This window comes from Scatophagus argus, chromosome 23, assembly GCF_020382885.2.
Source record: "Scatophagus argus isolate fScaArg1 chromosome 23, fScaArg1.pri, whole genome shotgun sequence".
Classification (NCBI taxonomy): Eukaryota; Metazoa; Chordata; class Actinopteri; family Scatophagidae; genus Scatophagus; species Scatophagus argus.
This window is the reverse complement of record NC_058515.1, coordinates 12,934,375-12,955,750: the sequence shown is the minus strand read 5'-3', so window position 1 is coordinate 12,955,750 and position 21,376 is coordinate 12,934,375. Positions and strand designations below refer to the sequence as shown.

The window sequence follows — 21,376 nt, the reverse complement described above, 5'->3', positions numbered from 1 at the left end:
TGCATGTGTACGTATGAATATTTGTATGTACCTGTGTGTATGTGTGTTTATGCATGTATGAATGTATGTGTGGATGTATGTATGTTTGTATGTAAGTCTGTGTGTACATATGAATGTATGTATGTATATACGTGTGTGTGTGTGCATGTATGTATGGATGCAAGTATGTATGTATGTGTGTGTAAGTATGTGTGTGTATGTATGTATGCATATATGTACATGTGTGTATGTATGAATGTATGTATGTACATGTGTGTGTGCATGTATGAATGTATGCATGTTTGTATGTATGAATGTATGTATGTATGTATGTACATGTGTGTGTGTGTATGCATGTATGTATGTGTTTATATATGTGTGGATATATGTATGTGTGTATGTAAGTATGTATGGATGTATGCATGTATGTACATATGTGTGTATGTATGAATGTATGTATGTACATACATGCATACATTCATACATACACACATATGTATATATGTATGTATGTACGTGTGTGTGTGTATATGCGTGTATGTATGTATTTATGTATGTGTGGATATATGTATGTGTGTATGTAAGTATGTGTGTGTATGTATGTATGCATATATGTACATGTGTGTATGTATGAATGTATGTATGTACATGTATGTGTGCATGTATGAATGTATGCATGTTTGTATGTATGAATGTATGTATGTATGTATGTACGTGTGTGTGTGTGTATAGATGTATGTATGTATGTATGTATGTGTGGATATATGTATATGTGTATGTATGTATGTATGTACATATGTGTGTGTATGTATGAATGTATGTATGTACATGTGTGTGTGTGCATGTATGAATGTATGCATGTTTATATGTATGTATGTATGCATGTGTGTATGTATTTATGTATGAATGTATGTGTGTGTGTGCATGTATGTATTTATGTATGTGTGTATGTAAATATGTGTGTGTATGTATGTATGCATGTATGTACATATGTGTGAATGTATGTATGTACATGTGTGTGTGCATGTATGAATGTATGCATGTTTGTATGTATGTATGTATGTATGTATGCATGTGTGTATGTATTTATGTATGAATGTATGTATGTGTGTGTGTGTATACATGTATGTATGTATGTATGTGTGGATATATGTATGTGTGTATGTATGTATGTACATATGTGTGTGTGTGCATGTATGTATGTATACATGTTTGTATGGATGCATGTATGTATGTATGTACATGTGTGTGTGTGCATGTATGTATGTATGAATAAATGTATGCATGTACATAAGTGTGTGTGTGTGTGTGCAAGTATGTATGTATGTCCATACATGTATGTGTGTATGTATGAATGTATGTATGTATGCATGTATGTACATGTGTGTGTATGTATGAATGTATGTATATATGCATGTATGTACATATGTGTGTGTATGTACGTATGTATGTGCATGTGTACGTATGAATATTTGTATGTACGTGTGTGTATGTGTGTTTATGCATGTATGAATGTATGTGTGGATGTATGTATGTTTGTATGTAAGTCTGTGTGTACATATGAATGTATGTATGTATATACGTGTGTGTGTGTGCATGTATGTATGGATGCAAGTATGTATGTATGTGTGTGTAAGTATGTGTGTGTATGTATGTATGCATATATGTACATGCATATATGTATGTATGAATGTATGTATGTACATGTGTGTGTGCATGTATGAATGTATGCATGTTTGTATGTATGAATGTATGTATGTATGTATGTACATGTGTGTGTGTGTATGCATGTATGTATGTGTTTATATATGTGTGGATATATGTATGTGTGTATGTAAGTATGTATGGATGTATGCATGTATGTACATATGTGTGTATGTATGAATGTATGTATGTACATACATGCATACATTCATACATACACACATATGTATATATGTATGTATGTACGTGTGTGTGTATATGCGTGTATGTATGTATTTATGTATGTGTGGATATATGTATGTGTGTATGTAAGTATGTGTGTGTATGTATATATGCATATATGTACATGTGTGTATGTATGAATGTATGTATGTACATGTGTGTGTGCATGTATGAATGTATGCATGTTTGTATGTATGAATGCATGTATGTATGTATGTATGTGTACATGTGTGTGTGTGCATGTATGAATGTTTGTATGTATGAATGTATGTATGTATGTATGTATGTACGTGTGTGTGTGTGTATGGATGTATGTATGTATTTATGTATGTGTGGATATATGTATGTGTGTATGTATGTGTGGATATATGTATATGTGTATGTATGTATGTATGTACATATGTGTGTGTGCATGTATGTATGTATGTATACATGTGTGTATGTATGAATGTATGTATGTACATGTGTGTGTGTGCATGTATGAATGTATGCATGTTTATATGTATGTATGTATGCATGTGTGTATGTATTTATGTATGAATGTATGTGTGTGTGTGCATGTATGTATTTATGTATGCGTGTATGTAAGTATGTGTGTGTGTATGTATGTATGCATGTATGTACATATGTGTGAATGTATGTATGTACATGTGTGTGTGCATGTATGAATGTATGCATGTTTGTATGTATGTATGTATGTATGTATGCATGTGTGTATGTATTTATGTATGAATGTATGTATGTGTGTGTGTGTATACATGTATGTATGTATGTATGTGTGGATATATGTATGTGTGTATGTATGTATGTACATATGTGTGTGTGTGCATGTATGAATGTTTGTATGTATGAATGTATGTGCGGATGTATGTATGTACATGTGTGTGTGCATGTATGTATGTATGAATGTATGTGCGGATGTATGTATGTTTCTATGTAAGTATGTGTGTATGTATGAATAAATGTATGCATGTACATAAGTGTGTGTGTGTGTGTGCAAGTATGTATGTATGTCCATACATGTATGTGTGTATGTATGAATGTATGTATGTATGCATGTATGTACATATGTGTGTGTATGTACGTATGTATGTGCATGTGTACGTATGAATATTTGTATGTACCTGTGTGTATGTGTGTTTATGCATGTATGAATGTATGTGTGGATGTATGTATGTTTGTATGTAAGTCTGTGTGTACATATGAATGTATGTATGTATATACGTGTGTGTGTGTGTGCATGTATGTATGGATGCAAGTATGTATGTATGTGTGTGTAAGTATGTGTGTGTATGTATGAATGCATATATGTACATGTGTGTATGTATGAATGTATGTATGTACATGTGTGTGTGCATGTATGAATGTATGCATGTTTGTATGTATGAATGTATGTATGTACATGTCTGTGTGTATATGCGTGTATGTATGTATTTATGTATGTGTGTATGTATGAATGTATGCATGTTTGTATGTATGTACGTGTGTGTGTATGCATGTATGTATGTATTTATGTTTGTGTGGATATATGTATGTGTGTATGTATGTATACATATGTGTGTATGTATGAATGTATGTATGTACATGTGTGTGTGTGAATGTATGCATGTATGTATGTATGTATGTGTGTGCATGTATGTATTTATGTATACATGTGTGTATTTCTGAATGTATGTGTATGTATTTATGTATGTGTGGATATATGTATGTATGTATTTATGTACATATGTGTGTGTGTGCATGTATGTAAGTATGTATACATGTTTTTATGGATGCATGTATGTGTGTGTGTGTATGCATGTATGTGCATGTGTACGTATGAATGTATATATGTATGTACGTGTGTGTATGTGGATGTATGAATGTATGTATGTATATACGTGTGTGTGTGTGTGCATGTATGTATGTATTTATGTATGTGTGGATATGTGTATGTAAGTATGTGTGTGTGTGTGTGTGTATGTATGCATGTGTGTACATATGTGTGTATGTATGAATGTATGCATGTTTGTATGTATTTATGTATGTATGTATGTGTGTGTGTTTGCATGTATGTATGTATGTATGTGTGGATATATGTATGTGTGCATGTATGTAGGTATGTGTATATGTATGTATGTGCGTATGTAGCTGCAGCTTATGGATACTAAATTAATTCATTAGGCTTTTAAATGAATCGTTAAGCTTATTCTTTCTGCTTAAATTTATTTGTTGTACCATTTTATCCAGCTGTGCATGAATATATTCACATTTTAAGAGGAAAGCCTCACTCACTTGAACCCAGTAAACACAGAGATCAGATGTAATGGTTCTAGAATTTAACATTTGTTTCATTACAAAAAATCAGTTTCAACAATCTTGCTAATGCAAATCTTCATTTTGTTTGTCAGGAGTTACTCGAGGTCTGGCATGTCTTCGTATTCTCCTCCTTCCTCCTGCCTTCTCTGCTCCTCCAGCTTCTTCCTCTCCTCCTCCGCCCTCTTTCTCTCCTCCATCGCCTTCTTCATTTCCTCCTCCACCTCCTTCCTCTGTAAATTCGGCATCCCTTCGCCTTTGTTCTGTTCATCTTTGCCATTCTTCTTCTGTGGCGTGTCGTAAGCCCAGTCATCGTCCGAGTCGCTGATGTCGTCATCTTCGATGTCCCAGTCGGCCTGGTGCGACTCTGTGGTTTCAGCCGAGGACTCCTCTGGCTCGGGCTCAGGTTTGTAGTTGGGGTCCTCCAGTTTGCCCCAGGCCACCTGGTCGGCCTTGCGGAGGGTGATCTCCACTTTGGATGGGACCAAGTTGACCGAACTCTGGTCCACATTCACCACCTGAATTGTTGGATGGGAAGAGCTGATGAAATTTTGCTTTATATTCAGTGTCTTAACTGTTCACATTGTAAGAGAAGTGACAGTTGAGTTCAGTTCAGCAGATACTCACGCCCCAGAGGTGGAAGTCCCTCTTAAAAATCTTATTGTCCTCAAATTGGATTTGACAGGAGAGCTAAAGGGAGTAAAACAAGAATAAGAGAAATTTATTAACAGGTTTAAGCATTAATACATGGACTGTTGGCCTTTGAATCTAGGCTAACTGTATGCAACAATATCTCAAGGAAATTCAATCGAATACAACTGGACTTAGTTATTTGTCTTTGAAGACGTTTCACCTCTCATCCAACAGGCTTCATCAGTTCATGCTCGCTTGACTAGGCTGGGACTAGTCCAACTAGCTGGTGTGGAGACCCAGGTATTTAACCTCTGAGGAGGCATTCACATGGCCAGTGGTGACATAGGCTCGTTTAGTGCCCCCTTGTGACAAACGACAGTCGTTGAGAGACAGTCGTTGAGAGACAGTCGTTGGAGAGACAGCTAGTTGGACTAGTCCCAGCCTGGTCAAGCGAGCATGAACTGATGAAGCCTCTTGGATGAGAGGTGAAACGTCTTCAAAGACAAATAACTAAGTCCAGTTGCATTCGATTGAATTTCCTTGAGATAACCATGACCTGGAGGAATGAGAATATTCACAGGCTGTATGCAACAACATTGACTCTGACTCTTGCTAGCATAACATTATCTTTTTGTCACAGAAGTATCTCTTGCTGCCAAGTTGTATGTAAGGTTTTATTTCCTGAAGCAGTGCACTCCAGGTTTCCATGCAGTGGAAACATTGTTCAGTACTCAAGTAAACAACGCAAACCTTAGATGTGACTTGGCAGCAGGAGATAACTTCTCGGCTAACGTTGTGCTAGCAAGAGTCAGAGTCAATGTTGTTGCATACAGTTAGCCTGCAGAGTTAAGTTCAGAGAGTCAGTGTGTTGTGTATTATGGTCGCCACCCTGTGGTGGGAACGAGGCACTGCAGGACCACAGTCAGAGCTGATCATTTCTCTTGTCAGTGTGTGTCCACAGCCAGTGCATTAACTTAGAGCAGAGTGTAAATTCTCAGGAATGAATGCTAACTGTGTGTAAAACACTCACCACTGTCCGGTTGGCCTCTATGGAACAAAAGTCTGGGTTTGTGTTTTTGGCATAAATCGTCACGACAACATTGTTTCCTGTCTGGTGCCAGTCATGTCGACACGCCACCTTCTTCCTGTCCTGTAAACACACACACAGGCAAAAGGTCAGCCTCAAAGAAACACTTGGGATAGTTGACTATTTTTAGTACATGATTTGCAGATCATGTTCACTACGCCTACGTTAGCTTAGGCGTAGCTGCAGACTTATTCTCCCCTTCCAGCTGGTGTGTTTCACTGCCAAAAACTAGAAACACACCAAACTTCATATAAAAAAAGATGTAATTTTAGATGTTGTGTTAGAGTTTTTGTATTTCAGGGGCATTTTGTCAACTTTCAGGGCCATTTCTAGCTGCATTTCCTGCTAACATTGAAGACAGCTTTTTCTGTTCTGTCTGCCAGTAATACAGCACCCCCACCCGCCCCACCCTCAGGTGGTGTACAGTGTGTACCTGTTTTGGAACCCAGCGGTGCTTCCCCGTGCTGCAGCCCTTCTGGTCGAGGAAAGCGTTGAAATCTATTGTCTTTATGCAGCAGCAGCTCCAGTACTTATACCTAAACACGAAACAAACTGAGAAGTAGTTCTAGCACATTAACAAACTGTTCGTATACTTCATGCGATTCAAAGAGCAGTTTCAGTTGAATTTACTTTTAAAGGCTGCAGTGTTGCGGATTTGTTTTTAATTGCTGATGTTTCATTAATTGTCTGATCTTCCCTCTTTCATGTTTCAGCTTTCATGTTTCTCGCTTTGCTTACATGGCCTTCAGTTTTGTTTTGTTTGCGTTCCTCCCTCGCAGAAGAGGTCTAATTATGTTTTGAAAAGGGAGTTATGCAAATAAAGATTGTAATTAGGATTTTGTTTCGGTGGATTATGTATAACGCCTTTGTAATGTCCTGAAGTAAAGAAGTGGAAACACGTGCTTGCGTCTCTGTGCGTCTTACCCCTCGTGGAAGACGGGAGCTCCGGGGTGGTGGGTGCAGACCTCCATGTCCGTCTCTGGGCCCTGATACACCTGAACACACAGACACAATATGGCTTAACAGATTAGAGTTTCTCAATCTTGGACTCGCGAGCCCAAGTAAAAATTTTAGAATACAACAGTCTATAACACATAATTTTATTCAGTCAGTTCTTATTTAATATTTTCCTACAGTGATGACAGTAATTATTAGGCATTAAAAAATGGAACTTTATGTACTTTTGGGTTAAAGCTATAAAACTGCATGTAATATTTTAACCTGCAAGGCAAACAATAACAGCTGTCAGTTGGATTTAGTGGAGTAAATATTACAGTATTACACTACGCTAAAACTAAAGTAAACTGAACTAAAACATGGAAGTAAAGAGTAGCATGAACTGTTAATAGTATCTCTAAATTGCATTTAAACGATGTATTCAAGTAAACGTAATCATTTATGGTCCACCACTGATGTCAGAAGCGTTTTGGAGGAAAACCCAAAGTGGGATCACAGGACCAGAACAGGCTGAAAAAGTGACAAAATACATGAATACGTGTTGTTGCCCATTCTGGCCACAAGATGGCGATGTTAATAAACTTTCTAACACCGGCAGGCATTCGTCTACAAACACTCACGGTTTTGCATCCTGTGTTCTTGCATCGGGTCCCCGGCATCACAGTTTGGCTCTCTGTCAGAAGACAAAAGGACAAATGTGAGGCGAGCAAATCACAACCAGAAATAACTTCATCCTCAAGTGGGGTTTTGCCTGCGCTTGAAGGATTTGTTTTGTGGAAAAAACAAAACAAAAACAAGTGAGAAACTCTGCCAGAGCAGGAAAAACATCTTGACCGGTTTACAGTCCAAATTAGTTTGTTTTAAGTCCTGCCGCAAATCTTTTTCAGGCATCTCCACGCAGATGTCCGTAAAGTGTTGTTGAATTATGCATCCAACTTGCACAGAAAACCAAAAAAAAACCCCAAAAACATGTAATTATACGGAAACACATCTCATGTGCACACTTTAGATGCAAGAACACACTTTGATTTTTCCAGCCCGTCTGCTGTACCAGTAAACTTCTTCTAACACGAAGTTTGTCTGGTGTGCAGCAGCCTTCGTTAGCACTCAACACTTTCTCTTCCAGCCATCTTATTTGTTTTTTCCTGCAGCCTTGATTCCAAACAAGTCGTGACGCTGAGTGAAACGTAAATAAAAACAGACTGCAAATCGTTTGCAAACAAGCAAACAGTTTTCCAAAGTCTTCCTGAGCCCATGTGGTGACATCGCATCTACAATCGTGTTTCACCAAGTGGTGGACCCTTCAAGGACAGTCAGGATCCTGATCCCAGGTGAGCCTGTTCACCTGTGGAAGGATCCAAACAGGTGTGTTTTTTTTAGGCTGTCCCAGCTGGTTTGAAAATCTAATCCAGAATAAGCATAATGAAGCCGATGAGGTAAAACATGGAATGTTTTAAAATGAGAAATGATGTTTAAAGGGATTAGCAAATGATCACATTCTGGTTTATTTATGTTTTACTCAGCGTCTCAACTTTTTTGGAATCGCGTTTGTAGTTTGAAGATACAAACCGTTAAAGAAAACTCTTAAAACGGGTTGAAACGTTCCCACCTGCACCGGCAGATTTTAATCACACCTTTTAGGTAAATCAGGACGTCTTAATTATTGACAAAATGAATGAATGAAAACCTGCTCTACAAGATAAATAAATAAAATAAATGTTCTTTCTTTTCAGGTTTTAGCCATAAGTTTGAGTGTGTTTAAAGTTTAATAACAGGCGTACAGTATGAATAAATCAGCCTGTTTTTCACACAAATCAACTTGTTTCACTCATTTTCTAATGTAAAGTGCTAAACCTGCAACTTTTTTTGTTTTCTTTAAAGGTTGAATTCTCGAAACAAATAAATAAAATTAACAAAACATTCTTGCTGTATTCTAAGCAAGTCTCCCTCCTTTTTTTAAAAAATACTGATGTTTTAATAAGTTTGATTTAATAAGTTTGGGATTTTTCGTTGCTGTGATGTGATGTGATGTGTTCAGGAACGGTGAGAAAACAGACCTCGCTTCTCCTTCTCGGCCTTCTTGCTGATGTCCAGCTTCTCCAGCGCCTGAACCAGCGACGCAGACACTTTGCAGGGCAGCTTGGTCTTGGCCTCGTCTGAACTGCACACACACACACACACACACACACACACACACACACACACACGTCAACATGCTGGTGCTGGGAAACGAACACAGAGCCTTCAGCGCAGACTGATACACGTTGTTACCCACTGAATGATTTATTCCAGGAGAGCTTCAGGTGCCCTCATCCTGACCTCTTTTGAGTGAATGCAAACACTGAGAGCAACAGGGAGGCGGACGTACGACAACACATGCCAGTTATCTTATGCAAAATCAGCCAAAGGAGGAATCTCGCCTGGGCCTCACACACACACACACACACACACACCTGGGTCTCTCCTTCTGCAGCGTCTCAGCAGATTTGGGTCCCTGGTAGATGATCTCGGAGTCGTTGGTGTGCTTAATCCCGCCCTTATCTGATGACACCTCCGGCCTCAGAGGCTCCTGGGGCTTCACGCTGCTGTGGCGCCCGCGGGTGCAGCCCTGCGTTCAGAGCACAGCCGTCAGTTTACGGAGGGTCGCATGCTTTACTTCAGTAAAAGTACTAAAAAAATACTTTGTTACAAGTCAAGGCATTGAAACTGTCAGTAAATGTGTATAAGTACAGTAAGGAAAATGTATTCAAGTATTAAAAGTAAAAGTACTCAATGCAGTAAAACGCCCACACTGCAAAGCAGGACTTTACTGCTGCTGTTGAGGAGGAGAACTGCAGGACTGCAGCTAATGATTACTGATTATCATGAACTGACCTGCTGATTTTTATTTTTTTTCTCCACTAATCGATTGATTGTTTGATTTGTAAAAGTTCAGAAAACGGTGGGGGGCGTGGTCACGATCACCTTCACAGTGTTTGTCAAGGCTCAACGTCATGAAAGAAAAAAAACACATTAATGTCGTTAACGCCTGTCGTGGGCTTTAATGTTTCAGAAGCTCTTTGTAAAACTTTAATGCAAAATCGTTCAATTTGTGATTAAAACTTTAAAGCGGCATGAAAACAAAATAGTCAAGTACGACACTTGAGTAAATGTACTCGTGTGTGTGTGTGTGTGTGTGTCTCCAGGTGAACAAGACCAACAGTAAACAGTTACCTTGATGGAGAGAAACTCTGAGAAGTCTGTTGTCCTTTTCCTGCAGCAGGACCAACCCTGGAGGACAAAAACACAGAAAACACGAGTGATTTTGTTGTTTTTTTTGTTGTTGTTTCGATTCAGCTAAACGAAAGTGAAAATTTAAATTTGTGTGCTTATTTATTACTTTTACCTTGAGAGCGTCGTGAAAGATGGGAACACCTGGATGATGGACGCAGGATTCTTTTGGACGAAAAAGAAAGAAAGAGACCGTCACAGATGGACACACACACACACACACACACAGTCAGCAGGGTGTACCAGCTGTCCATAGGGGTCACTACAGTTGAGAGGTGTCCCATAAAAGGAAGTCGGTTGCTGGAAAGACAGTCGTCTCATGCGTCTCTCTCTGTCAGACACACAAACCGACTTGTCCAGTGTTTGCCGGCTAATCCAGAGCATAAAATTAGTCTCATATCCACGTGTTGTGTTTAGTAAGAGTGAGTTCAAACCCTCAGAGTGAGCTCCACTCACCTGTGCCGTATTTATCTTTAGTGTTTTTAATGAATCGGTCAAATCTTAGAGCCAAACTTTACATTAATTTGTGCCGACAAACACCAGAATCACAAGAGCAGACTTTCAAAATAAAAACACAGACATAAAGCCAATCTCAGACTGAAACACTGTTAGTGGAAGAGAAGCCTGAACGAAGAAGTCATTTAGTCAGGATTTAAGAAAACATGTCAAAACTGTTACCAGGAGAGGTTTTAAATGAGTTGTTTAGGGTCAGAAGTAAAGCACATGAAAACACTGTGAACAGTGTGTGTGAGCGTGACGTCCACTGAGGCCTCATGTCCTCCAACCACAATGCTAAAGCAGCCAAAGAACCAGACGGGATCTTACCCTCGTTGCTCTTGTCAGGGTCAAACGTCTGCCCACAGCCTTTGTTGTAGCACAGCAGAGCCATGTTGGTCTGTCGTTTCGTGTGACTTCTTCTTCGCCTCTCGGTCGGCTTCTCCCGGTCTTAATGCTGTGCTCGGACCTCCAGAACCTTCTGGAGAGATCGGAAAGAGAGAAGGGGTCTCTCTCTCTCTCTCTTTCTCTGGTTGGCCCTGGCTGAATGAAAGATAAAAATAGCAGCTTCACCTCCCTCCTCCTCCTCCTCCTCCCTCAGTTTTCAGCTGTCAAATCTTATCTGGAGGTGGGGGTTGACATTCCTCCTGCTGAGCGTCGGCTGTCACAGTCGGGTCTGCTGTGGCCACGATGGGACTGACGACTCCTGGGTTTCTGTCACTTTCTCTTAGCAGATCTACGGGGTCCAAACCTCATTCAGGTGAAGCGGGAGAGTGCTGTTTTAGCTGCTGAATATTCAAGTTAGTCGGGCCTGGCTTGCAGTGCCAAAAAATACTGAGTGTGTATTTTCCAGGGAAAACCCTCATGACGACATAGTAAAGGGGACTCAAACTGTGCTGCAGGTGTATTTGTGGACATTTTAATCTAAAATCATATCATAGGCACATCTTTAATATCTTTATGGTTTCGGGCTCTCCATCAGATTTAGTTATGTGGCTGCAGGAATTTGCTCCCGTTCAACCACATGAGCATTAGTGAGGTCCAGCACTGATGCTGGGTGATCAGGCCAATGTGCCAGTGTTCTTCATGTGCCTGGCGTGGGTCCAAGACACGTCGTCATGTTTTAAGGAAGAGGAAACAGGACTTGTGTCACCTATTTTACACAAAGTTAAAGGCACACTTTAAGAGTGTCCACATACTTTTGGCCAAGTGTATACTTACACACACCTGCAGCAACACCTTTGAAGAGTCCCATATTCCCTCTAACAGTGGGAAAACCAAACTAAAGCATACAATTTAGCACTCATTTCGAGGTCTACTCACAGTCTTTTGTTTTAGTATACACCTGTATACTGTGTACACCTGTGCACACACGCCTGTTGCGACATGTCGACCTAAAACACGTCTGACGTCCGTGTGTTGCTGCAACCACGGCTCTCCCACAGTGAGAGATTAAAAAGTAGGTTCCCACTGAGCTTTGAATAATGAAACCGTTTGTGTTCAGCCTCTCTGAGCCCAGGATGACAGATATTACAATATAAACGACAACAGGCCACCTCATAAACAGGTCACCTGTCTGTGACATTACATATTACTAACACTAACTTCACTCCTTGATGGTGAAAAACAGCACCCTCTTCCTGTTTTAAGGAGCTGACTTCCTGCCATATGCAACTGAAAATGAAGCACAGCAGAATACTTTTAATTCTTTTTCACCTTACTTTTTTTACACCTTACTACTTTGTTACAGTTTTTGCACTCCTACTCTATGTTTAAGAGTAAAGACCTTTTTGACAGCCTATGGTTAGGACTGTTCAGGCTCTGCCTGGACCAACCCCTGGTTATGCTGCTATAGGTTCAGATAGCTGGGGGAGATCCTTAGACCCCGAGCTTTCAGAGCAGGGGGACTCACTCATCATGTCCCATCACTGGTACAGCACTAACTCGCCCTCTCCCCCGGAGCTCTTGTGCTCCATCTTTTCTCAGCACTTCTGGAGCATGTTGCTGGATCCAGAATCTCCTACCCCGCCCTCCTGAGGCCTGGTACTGCTGCTGGACCCAGAACCCTCTATGGCCCTGCCTGGATCCTGCTGCTCCTGCTCTGCACTGTTCTCTCTATCGTCCCTGTCTCTCCTCTCCCCCCTCTCCCTCCCAGGTGGTCACAGCAGAAGGCCGTCTACACTGAGTCTGGTTCTGCTCGAGGTTTCTGCCTGTTAAAAGGAAGTGTTTCCTCGCCACTGTGGCCAAATGCTCTGTTATGAATTGGCACTTTAAATAAAACTGAATTGAACTGAATTGAATTACTGAGCAAATTGATTCCCCAACAGGGAAAGGAGTTTAATTTAATTTGTCTCGACTAAACAAAAACGTGCCCTTAATCAAAGTATTTAACCCCAGATGACGACCGGTTCCTGTCGGTGGAAGTCTTACTTTACATGAATCTGAATCAGTAAATTTTTCCAGGATAAACGAGGAAAATATGAGACTGCTGACACACAGACTGGATGGGTTAAAACATGGGCTGAGATCTCACAAGAAAAGTAAGCTGAATTAAGAAAACACATCCTCACACACATCCCCTCTGGCACTGCAATTAAAAACCAGAGGACACACAGTTTGACATGTCAAGGCCTTGAATTTATATCAGCTGAAACTTTAAAGTACGTTTTAAAGATTTACAGACTCCTTGGATTTGAGTCGTGCGTCGAGATCGAAACTCAAGAGACAGACAGCATTTAGGAATGGAAAATGAGTTTTTATTTCTTCCAAAAGAGAGAGAGAGAGAGAGAACAAATCCCGAGAATAAACAAATATACTGCTGTAAAATAAAAGCCTGTGATTCTTGTCAACGGTAACATTTGTTTGCCTTTCCATGCTTGATACAATCCATATATTTCTGCTTTAAATAAATAGAAAAAAATGTACAAAGAGATGGAGGAGGAGACCGAGAAGAGAGAGAGACAGGTTAAAAGGTGAACTCTGCTCAAAAAACATTTGGCATCATTGAGAATTCATGGTTGATCCTGATGTGCATCGTCTGTCCGTTGAGCCCGTCCCCACCGAGGAGTATTCATACCAATATACTGCTGTGACAACGCTAATATCTTTCAGAAAAATAAAGAGTAAATGCAAAATAACGCAGTTTCAGATTATGAGAGTATGTCTTTAAGCTCTGTGTCGTGAATGTGTGTATTTCTCTATATACAGAAGAGTGAGGCAGCAATCCGAGGGTTCTTACCAAGAAAAAAAATAAACAAACCGAAGATGTCGTAAAAAAAACGTGCACAAGAGATCTTTGATTCAACACACACCGACTCACTGACAAAACGACGAAATTCGCCCGTTAAACAGCCTCTCTCTTTTTGTTTTGTTCATTTCACTTGGCAGGTTTTCGACTGAAGTTCGTCGCCACGTGCTGCGAGTAATAAATGTGACATCTTTGTGAGAGGTAACACGAAAGTTTGGCGCTCTGTTTTGCTACAGCGGCCCGTTTAACGACCGTACAAACATCTGTCAGATTCGGCCCAACAGCCAACGAACTTTGCTGTCGTGGACGGCGAACGATTTGGTCTGCGATTTGTGATCCATCACGCCCTTCGCCTCCACAGACGGATACGTTTTAAAACAGGGACAACGAGAGGAGAGAGTTTATCGTCACCATCACTGTATCATGCTTTTTTTGGGGGGGGCAAAAAAACGACGACGACGACACAACCATGCACTCACCAACCCCAGAAAAGAGGACTAGAAAGAGAGAGAGGAGGATGGCTCGCCAGAGAGGAGTCTGTTCTCCGAATGTCTCATACACTTGGCCTTAGCAGAGAACAGACGTGTTGACATGACATCAAGGTTTAACTGCGTACCATTTCCCCCACCTGGGTTCATGCTACAACAATGCAGAGAGGTGTGGTAGCAGCTTTAAATTTGAGAGAAAGCTCGCCACAACGTTGCCTGCTCTGAGCCCAAATGTGCCAAGCCAGGAGCCAACAGCGGCCGTCCTGGGAAAACTCCCAGCTGTAAAAGTGAGTCTGGATTTGAGGAAAAAAGCTGCCGAAGGAAAAAAAAAAAAAAAGAGTCTGCATGCTCGGCAAAAGCCCTCCCTGCATAAATACGGCAACAAAATTACCTCCATGATAAAGCTGTAATAATTACTGGCAGTTGCATCAACCCTCAGGAGAGGTGGAGACGAGCCAGTAACATTTATGAGACTCGAAAACCACTGAGGAGTCTACGCTCCGTCTGTCCCCCAACATATGACCATTTTCAAACCACTTGAGAGACACAAAACCTCAACAGGCAGGACTGGATTCCATGCAGAGAAAATTCAAAAGTTTCATAAATCAGATCGAGAAACAGCAAAAGGAATGGAAAGCTACAAAACCGACCAAGAAGAATACAAAATGTAGATTTAGCTTGAAAGCGATGAGCTCACTGGAAAACGGAAGAAAAAAAAAAAGAGTTGAGAGACTATCAAACAGCTTTAATGCTGTTTGATTTCAGGTAAGCTGGCCAGAAGAATCCTCATACTGAAGCCAACCCATTTCTTATTCTGAAAACATCAGGAGTGGTCAGATCTGCAGCTCGACTTGATGAGTTTCATTGTTTTTAAGAACCAGGATGACGATCTGATTCTGGATCAGTGCCACAGTAATGGCTTCTCTTCCTGAAGTGCCAATTCATCACACCAGACTGGACACAGTACGACAGCTGTCCCCGAAAATGAAGAACCACAATTAGAACTCATTTTGGCCAAAGTGCAGACATCCATTAAGAAAACAGTTTAATGACTGTCCAAGTTGGAACCCAAAAGCAAAGGCTACCTGGATTGAGACCCTGGAGGAGAGTCCCTGTTTAGGACTGGGACTGCTGACAATAGAAACACCAGAAAGCAGCTTTCGGTTCAATGGCACTGATAAAGTTAGTCAAAGAAGTTTTGGTTGGACAAAAATACCAAAGATAACCTACACGTTTTCTCAATAACAGAGCTTGAAACCGAACTTTTGCTCAACAGTGATGAGCAGATTCCCTTCATATTTGCCACACTTTTCTACGCTCTGATAAAATTTATAAGAATCCCTGAACAACAGCTGGGTGACTGTCAAAGTGACTGAGCAAGAGGAACTTTCCAGCCGGTGGTGAAATCTGCTAGCATCTACTAGACTCTGGATCTGGATATCCAAGCATCTGATTCTGGCATCAACAGTCCAATCAGAGGCCGTTTGCAGGCCGCTGACATCATAACGAGGGGCGGAGATGGCCGATGATGTTGAGACAGAAAATAAAAAAAAATAAAATAAAAAAATGTCGGGGACCTTATCTACCAGACACTGGAGCGATGCTAACAGCGAGAACAAGGAGCGCACTCAAAGCTAGAGAAAAGCGAACCACAAAGCCTGAGCTGGAGAGCCTCCGAACAGTTTCGTCTACAGCTAAAAGACAGAGACACCAAGAGAGATACTAGAGCTATAGTTACTAGACGCTGGCAGAGGTGAGGACAAGGTGAGGAAACCTACTGCAGGAGGTCTTCTATAAGGATTAACTATGACGAGAGGCTAAGCTAACACAAGACTGTGACAAGAAGCGTCTTAGAGCAACATCAATCCAACAGCGACAGTGATGGGTGGAAGCAGACAATCTAGACAGAAACTGGTTATTACTCTTATTTTTTTATACATATCTACACATACCAAACAGTGACAAAGCAGGCTAAAAAAGCTCCCTAGAGATAGACCAACTAGACAGAGTTGAGAGACTGAAGCGAGATTTTGGGGATTTCAAAAGCAGAGTGAATGATAAGCGTGATACGACTGAACGATCACCGATGACTGGGATGAAGACACCGGACTGGGACTGGGGATGGATACAAAAAGTTTCAAGTTCATTGTAAGAATGGCAGAAAAATAATTTTTAGTTACCTGCCACAGTGGCTGGTAGATTAGACAAACCACGTCCTGTAAAACTCCAAATAATTTCTACAAACTTCAAATCTCTTTCTGAACAACCCCCCCCCCCCCAACCACAATTCCAGAAAAACTGGCAACAGCTCCATAGCTCGGCAGGATAGTCACTTCAGTGCAAAATTTTTGCATGTGCATTTTGCAACAAAATTTGATTTTACAAAACAAAACAAGCACATTTTGTGTAAAACTCGCTGGCTCAAATTTGGCTCGAAAATCTGACACAATTTGACCCTCAGGAATAGCCCTCAATGAAAAACAAACACATCAATGTGTTAAGCACACATGTGAACACACACATGTTCCAACAGTCAAACTCAAGGTGGCGGATGCTTTGGCTATGACCTCTTACATGAGTCAAATTTGATCCCCCAAATTTCCTGGAACCACTGAGCGAGACTGACGCCAAAAGTTCAGTGTCTTTTGGCCGTAAAGCCACTCACTTTGATTCAGTGCAATTTAAAGTGAATTCAACTCGATTCAGTAACATTTAATCACTCACTCAGTGCTGCGATCATCAATCATTGGCACATAATGTGGATCTGCTAATGGGGGTACCTAATTAAAAAAAACAACACTATTTTAGAAACTGGTTGGTGACGCTGATGAAGACAAAAGGAACAGATACACACTGGTCAACAGGGCGCTAACAGGCAGCTAACAGGCTAATGATGCTAATTAGCACTCTGCAGTCTCTTCAGCGTAACAAAAATACACATTCTGTATAAATAACATCTGGCTAAATGCCTGGTCGCACAAGAATTTAATACGGTAAAACTTTGCAGAGACATGCGCTCAATTGGATCAGGATGACTGGATTTGCTAGCGAGGGTGACATAAATCTGTGCAACCTTTCAAGTTTTATAAACCTGACAAAAGCACTTGAAACAGCCCAAAATGGAGGGGACAAGGAAGGTAAACAACAGAGCGCAGAGAAAACAGAAAGAACTTAAGAGAGCAACCGTGTCTGACTGGCATCAGCATGCTGCCGGCTAGGTGTTAGGTATCAGCAGCTAGCCCTGCGAGCTGTCATGACACCTGTTTCTCTGTGTGTATCTGTAGCTTTAGGAGAATAAAACAATGCAAGAATGAATAACCAAGACTTAAAACCCATAACAACAAACACTCAAATGCTATTAACAAATGAGTCAACGAATTGCTGTACAAGCCCCGATAACATTCAGGCGAGGCTGCAGAGGAAAACAGATTCAAAACTACAAAGATACTTGAGGTTTGCCTCAAATCTCTCGCTGACTGGACAATCATGAGCACAGACAGCGAACGACGTGGATGGAGAGGAGGTCGGGTGTAAAGGCATTGTCTGAAACAACTGCTGTGCGTGCACAAAACGCACACTTTCTGAGCACACAAGTGCTTCAACACACAGAAACACACACTCCAAACAAACACTTGTCCCCTCCTAAGTGCTCCCAAGTTTGCCGTTGCAGGTGGACGGTAACCCAGAGAGGACAAAATAGCACCAGTATGAAATAAAGCTAATTCTGCAGCAGAGACTCTCGCAAGCAGTCGGACGGATTCGGTCTGACTGAGAAGCAGAGGTAGGATTTCCTCAATCCCCTCTTCTCTCCTCCATCTTTCTGTCTCATCCTTATTCCCTCTCCTAAAACGTCACTCCATCGACAGGATTGAAACCACAAATTAGACAGTGTAACTGAAAGACGAGCGCGCGCACACACACACACACACACACACACACACACACACACACAGGAAGTTGTTTCAGACAAACGATGAACAGCCGGGATGACCTCTTCCCCATCACATCCCCACATCCTGTTCGGTCATCTACTCCTCCTCCTTCAAACTTGTCTTTGTTTTTGGTGTCAGTTGGTTATCTTGTGGTCCGTTTGTCTCTGAGTCGTTTGAGCTTGACTGAATCATCCCTCCGTCCATCTGATCGTTCCTCTTGTGTGTTTGTCGCTTTTGGCACTCTGCCCCCCTCCCTCCCAACTGGATTACATAAACTGCATCTGAGTAAACAAAAAAAGGGGTGAAAAAGAGAAAAGAGTTTGTTTTGATTATTTTACCTGAGCACTGAGACCAACTTTGCTAACACGTTTGGATACCAACAAGGAATTTACATGCACTAAAAAAAGGGAGCATGAAAGAGTTAAGAGACAACAGTAAGTTTAGACATCCATCTAATCTTCTTTGCATGGGAATCTTTTTCATCTCAGGCCTTCAAATAAAACAAAAAAATGCTGTTCATATTTTTCAGTCCTTCGATCATTTTGATTTTGCATTCCTTGGCTTCCTTGACATCTTTCCTATTCATCTGCTTTTGCCTTTGAGATGGCTCTACGTAATCTGCTGTGCGTAACTGTAACTACTGATGCTGCTGAGTCAGGCTCAGAGGTGTGTACTGATCCTGCACGAGCCGACTGGGCTTGAAACTTTGTTGTAAAATAGAAAATAGAAAATAGAAAACATTGAACACCGTAAAAGCAGTCCAGTTCAAGCCTTGTTTTTTGGACTCAGCACTTGAAAGACGTGCAGGTGTTCACTTTGTTTTAAAGGATCACCAGCCAAAAAGGGTTGCGAATAGCAGAGTTACATAACTAAAAATCCCTCGAATCTGCATATCTGCATAATCGGATACAAACAGGACTTCCTTGTAAGGTCATGTGATACCTCGCGAGGTAACTGATGACGTAACGATGTTGGCTGTTACGATTCATATCAACCCAGTTTAATTTTCAGCTGCAAAAGGTGTCGTGTTGTGTGTAATGAAAGCACAGACTCCAGGTACCTGGGCTCCGGGCATGGGCGTGAAGGGGTTGGTGGGTCTGAGAACAGGCTGGTTGTACATCATTGGCTGAGGAGCCATCACTGGTACCCCGCCCATTTGACCCATCTGGGGAGGGACCTAGAGGGAAGGACGAAAAAAAGATAAAGTGAGAAACCGATGATGCAAAAAACAGTAAAACGGCACAAACACACAAGACAAAACAAAGAACTAAAGAAAAGGCGAGAAGTAATGAGCAGCCAGACAGGAAGACAGAGGAAATACTCCTGTGGGCTGTGTGTGAACTGTGGATTTGCAACATGTTTAGTAAACTGTGAATAAACAGGAAGCCGCTTTGCCGCTCCAGTCAGATGTTGTTATGTACACTGGAGTCATTTTGGTCTCGGGGCTGTTGGTCAGACCAAACGAGACGTCCGAAGATGTCAAATCAATCAAGAAAATACATCCACAAACAAATCAATAATGCAAATTGACATCCGCAGCTCCCTGATTTGCATGTGCGTGACGCGATGCTTTGACGCTCACCATTCCATACACAGGCACTTGCGGTGTGGTCATGGGAAAAGCCATGGGAGCTGGAGCCTGGAAGAGAAGCAAAGACGAGACAGTCAGTTCGAAGCAGGTGTGGGGGGAAACGGCAGAGGTGTGAGGCGTGACAGGCAACACACCTGGGTCAAACATTTCACGGCTTGTCTCAACCTGCACGTTCAGAGTGCAAAGACGCTCCGAGCGCCCGCATGCGTCTCATCCGTCTCTATTAGACACGTCCGAGTCCGAGCGCGTTGAGTAAAAACGTATGTGCGAGGAGAACACATGCGATGCCGATAAAGTGTGTGCACATTAGGGGTGCCACAGCGCAGCATGCAGCAGAGGTACTTTAAGGAATCCCGCTGGGAGCAATCGTTACCGCGCCTTTAGAAGGGAGGGGGCGGAAAGCGTTTAGCCCTGCCCTCCTCACTCCACAAATCAAATCCACCACGGCTGAATGGGCCTCAAATTCAACGTGACGGGCAATTTGTAGCCGTTGTTTACAACCGGCGCACATCCTCACCAAAGCAGCCGATTCCTGCTCGACGCTCTGGTAATTTACGGGACTGAGTGTCCGCGGTAGGTACACGACAGTACGGCATCGGGGGATCGTCCTGGAGGAAAACCAGCTTACGAGTTTAGAAGTTGTGATGCAGCGCGGGAGGCACACAACACATACATGAGTATTAATATTCACAGATGTTAGATGACTTATCCATCGCCTGCAGTAATTTCACAGTTTGCGGACTTACATACCGCAGAGGCAGGCACTCTGACAGCTCGTCTCATTTATAACAAATAAGGATCTGCATTTCTCAGTGGGATTTGGGGATACCTGCAAGCATCTGCAGATATCCGAGTTATGCTGCTGTGATTTTCTCCCCGCTCCCTGTCACGTTTCGGCTGCACGGCGCTTGCAGCAGTCACAGGTTGTGGCCGTTTGCCCTGCGGCAGGTCAGGCTGCTCGCCCGGGCTGTCAGCGGACTCCCGTAGTTTTTAAAAACCCAATTAAAAACAGCTTTCAGAAACACGCTGCTGCCTTCACAGACCCTATCCATCACTGTAAATTAGACATCTGAGGAATTTCTCTTAGCACGACTTTTCGACGTCTCAATCGCTGCTAAGGTATTACAAGTACTTCTTCCTCCACTCTGACAGAGTTCTCTCCAGGAGTAACAGTACACAAACGGAAAAACAGGTACAATATTTCCTTTAAAGGCTGTAATTAACTGCATGAAATCATATATTACCTTCAGTCTGCAGTCTGACGTCAAATGATGGATTACATTAATCAAGGCAATACAAATGGTGGGTTTAGTCTGTTTCTAGGGGAAAATAAAAACACTAGCATTATCCTTTAATTGCCACTTATGCAACGACGCCTTAATCAGTGGTTTAAACAAATGGCTCATTATGCTGGTTTATCCTTTAAAAAAACCCCTCAAATGTCTCAGTATTTTATGATTGTCTCTTGCTGAATTC

The 21,376-nt window shown here is 41.6% G+C and overlaps 2 protein-coding genes across 3 annotated transcripts in view; both read right to left on the bottom strand.

Annotated features, from left to right (window-relative positions):
- Positions 1 to 4,090: 4,090 nt before the first annotated feature.
- zgc:92429 (uncharacterized protein LOC445063 homolog) lies at positions 4,091 to 11,479 on the bottom strand. The gene is made up of 11 exons (XM_046381515.1): positions 10,973 to 11,479; positions 10,263 to 10,312; positions 10,091 to 10,147; positions 9,331 to 9,485; positions 8,935 to 9,038; positions 7,498 to 7,550; positions 6,845 to 6,915; positions 6,354 to 6,456; positions 5,864 to 5,983; positions 4,828 to 4,890; positions 4,091 to 4,718 (listed from the first exon to the last, which is right to left on the bottom strand). Exons 1-11 carry the CDS (start codon positions 11,034 to 11,036, stop codon positions 4,299 to 4,301), a joined length of 1,260 nt encoding a protein of 419 aa, XP_046237471.1. The 5' UTR covers positions 11,037 to 11,479; the 3' UTR covers positions 4,091 to 4,298.
- A 6,947-nt stretch (positions 11,480 to 18,426) lies between these two features.
- Positions 18,427 to 21,376, bottom strand: part of si:ch211-200p22.4 (phosphatidylinositol-binding clathrin assembly protein) — a 63,100-nt gene continuing 60,150 nt past the window's right edge. For both annotated transcript variants that reach the window (XM_046380401.1, XM_046380400.1), the window contains 3 exons: positions 19,892 to 19,948; positions 19,370 to 19,486; positions 18,427 to 18,590 (listed from right to left, as the gene is read on the bottom strand). In XM_046380401.1, coding sequence (XP_046236357.1) covers positions 18,576 to 18,590; positions 19,370 to 19,486; positions 19,892 to 19,948 — 189 coding nt within the window. In that variant the 3' untranslated portion in view covers positions 18,427 to 18,575. The remainder of the gene's footprint in view (positions 18,591 to 19,369; positions 19,487 to 19,891; positions 19,949 to 21,376) is intronic.

Bases quoted from the DNA above. Each gene is read 5' to 3' on its own strand.
- zgc:92429 (XM_046381515.1), bottom strand. From the start codon at position 11,036: ATGGCTCTGCTGTGCTACAACAAAGGCTGTGGGCAGACGTTTGACCCT. The intron at 6,457-6,844 runs GTAAGACGCACA...TTTCGTGTTTAG, and splicing joins GCTCCCGTCTTCCACGAGGG to GTATAAGTACTGGAGCTGCT. The intron at 4,891-5,863 runs GTGAGTGTTTTA...TACTCCCTTTAG, and splicing joins TAGAGGCCAACCGGACAGTG to CTCTCCTGTCAAATCCAATT.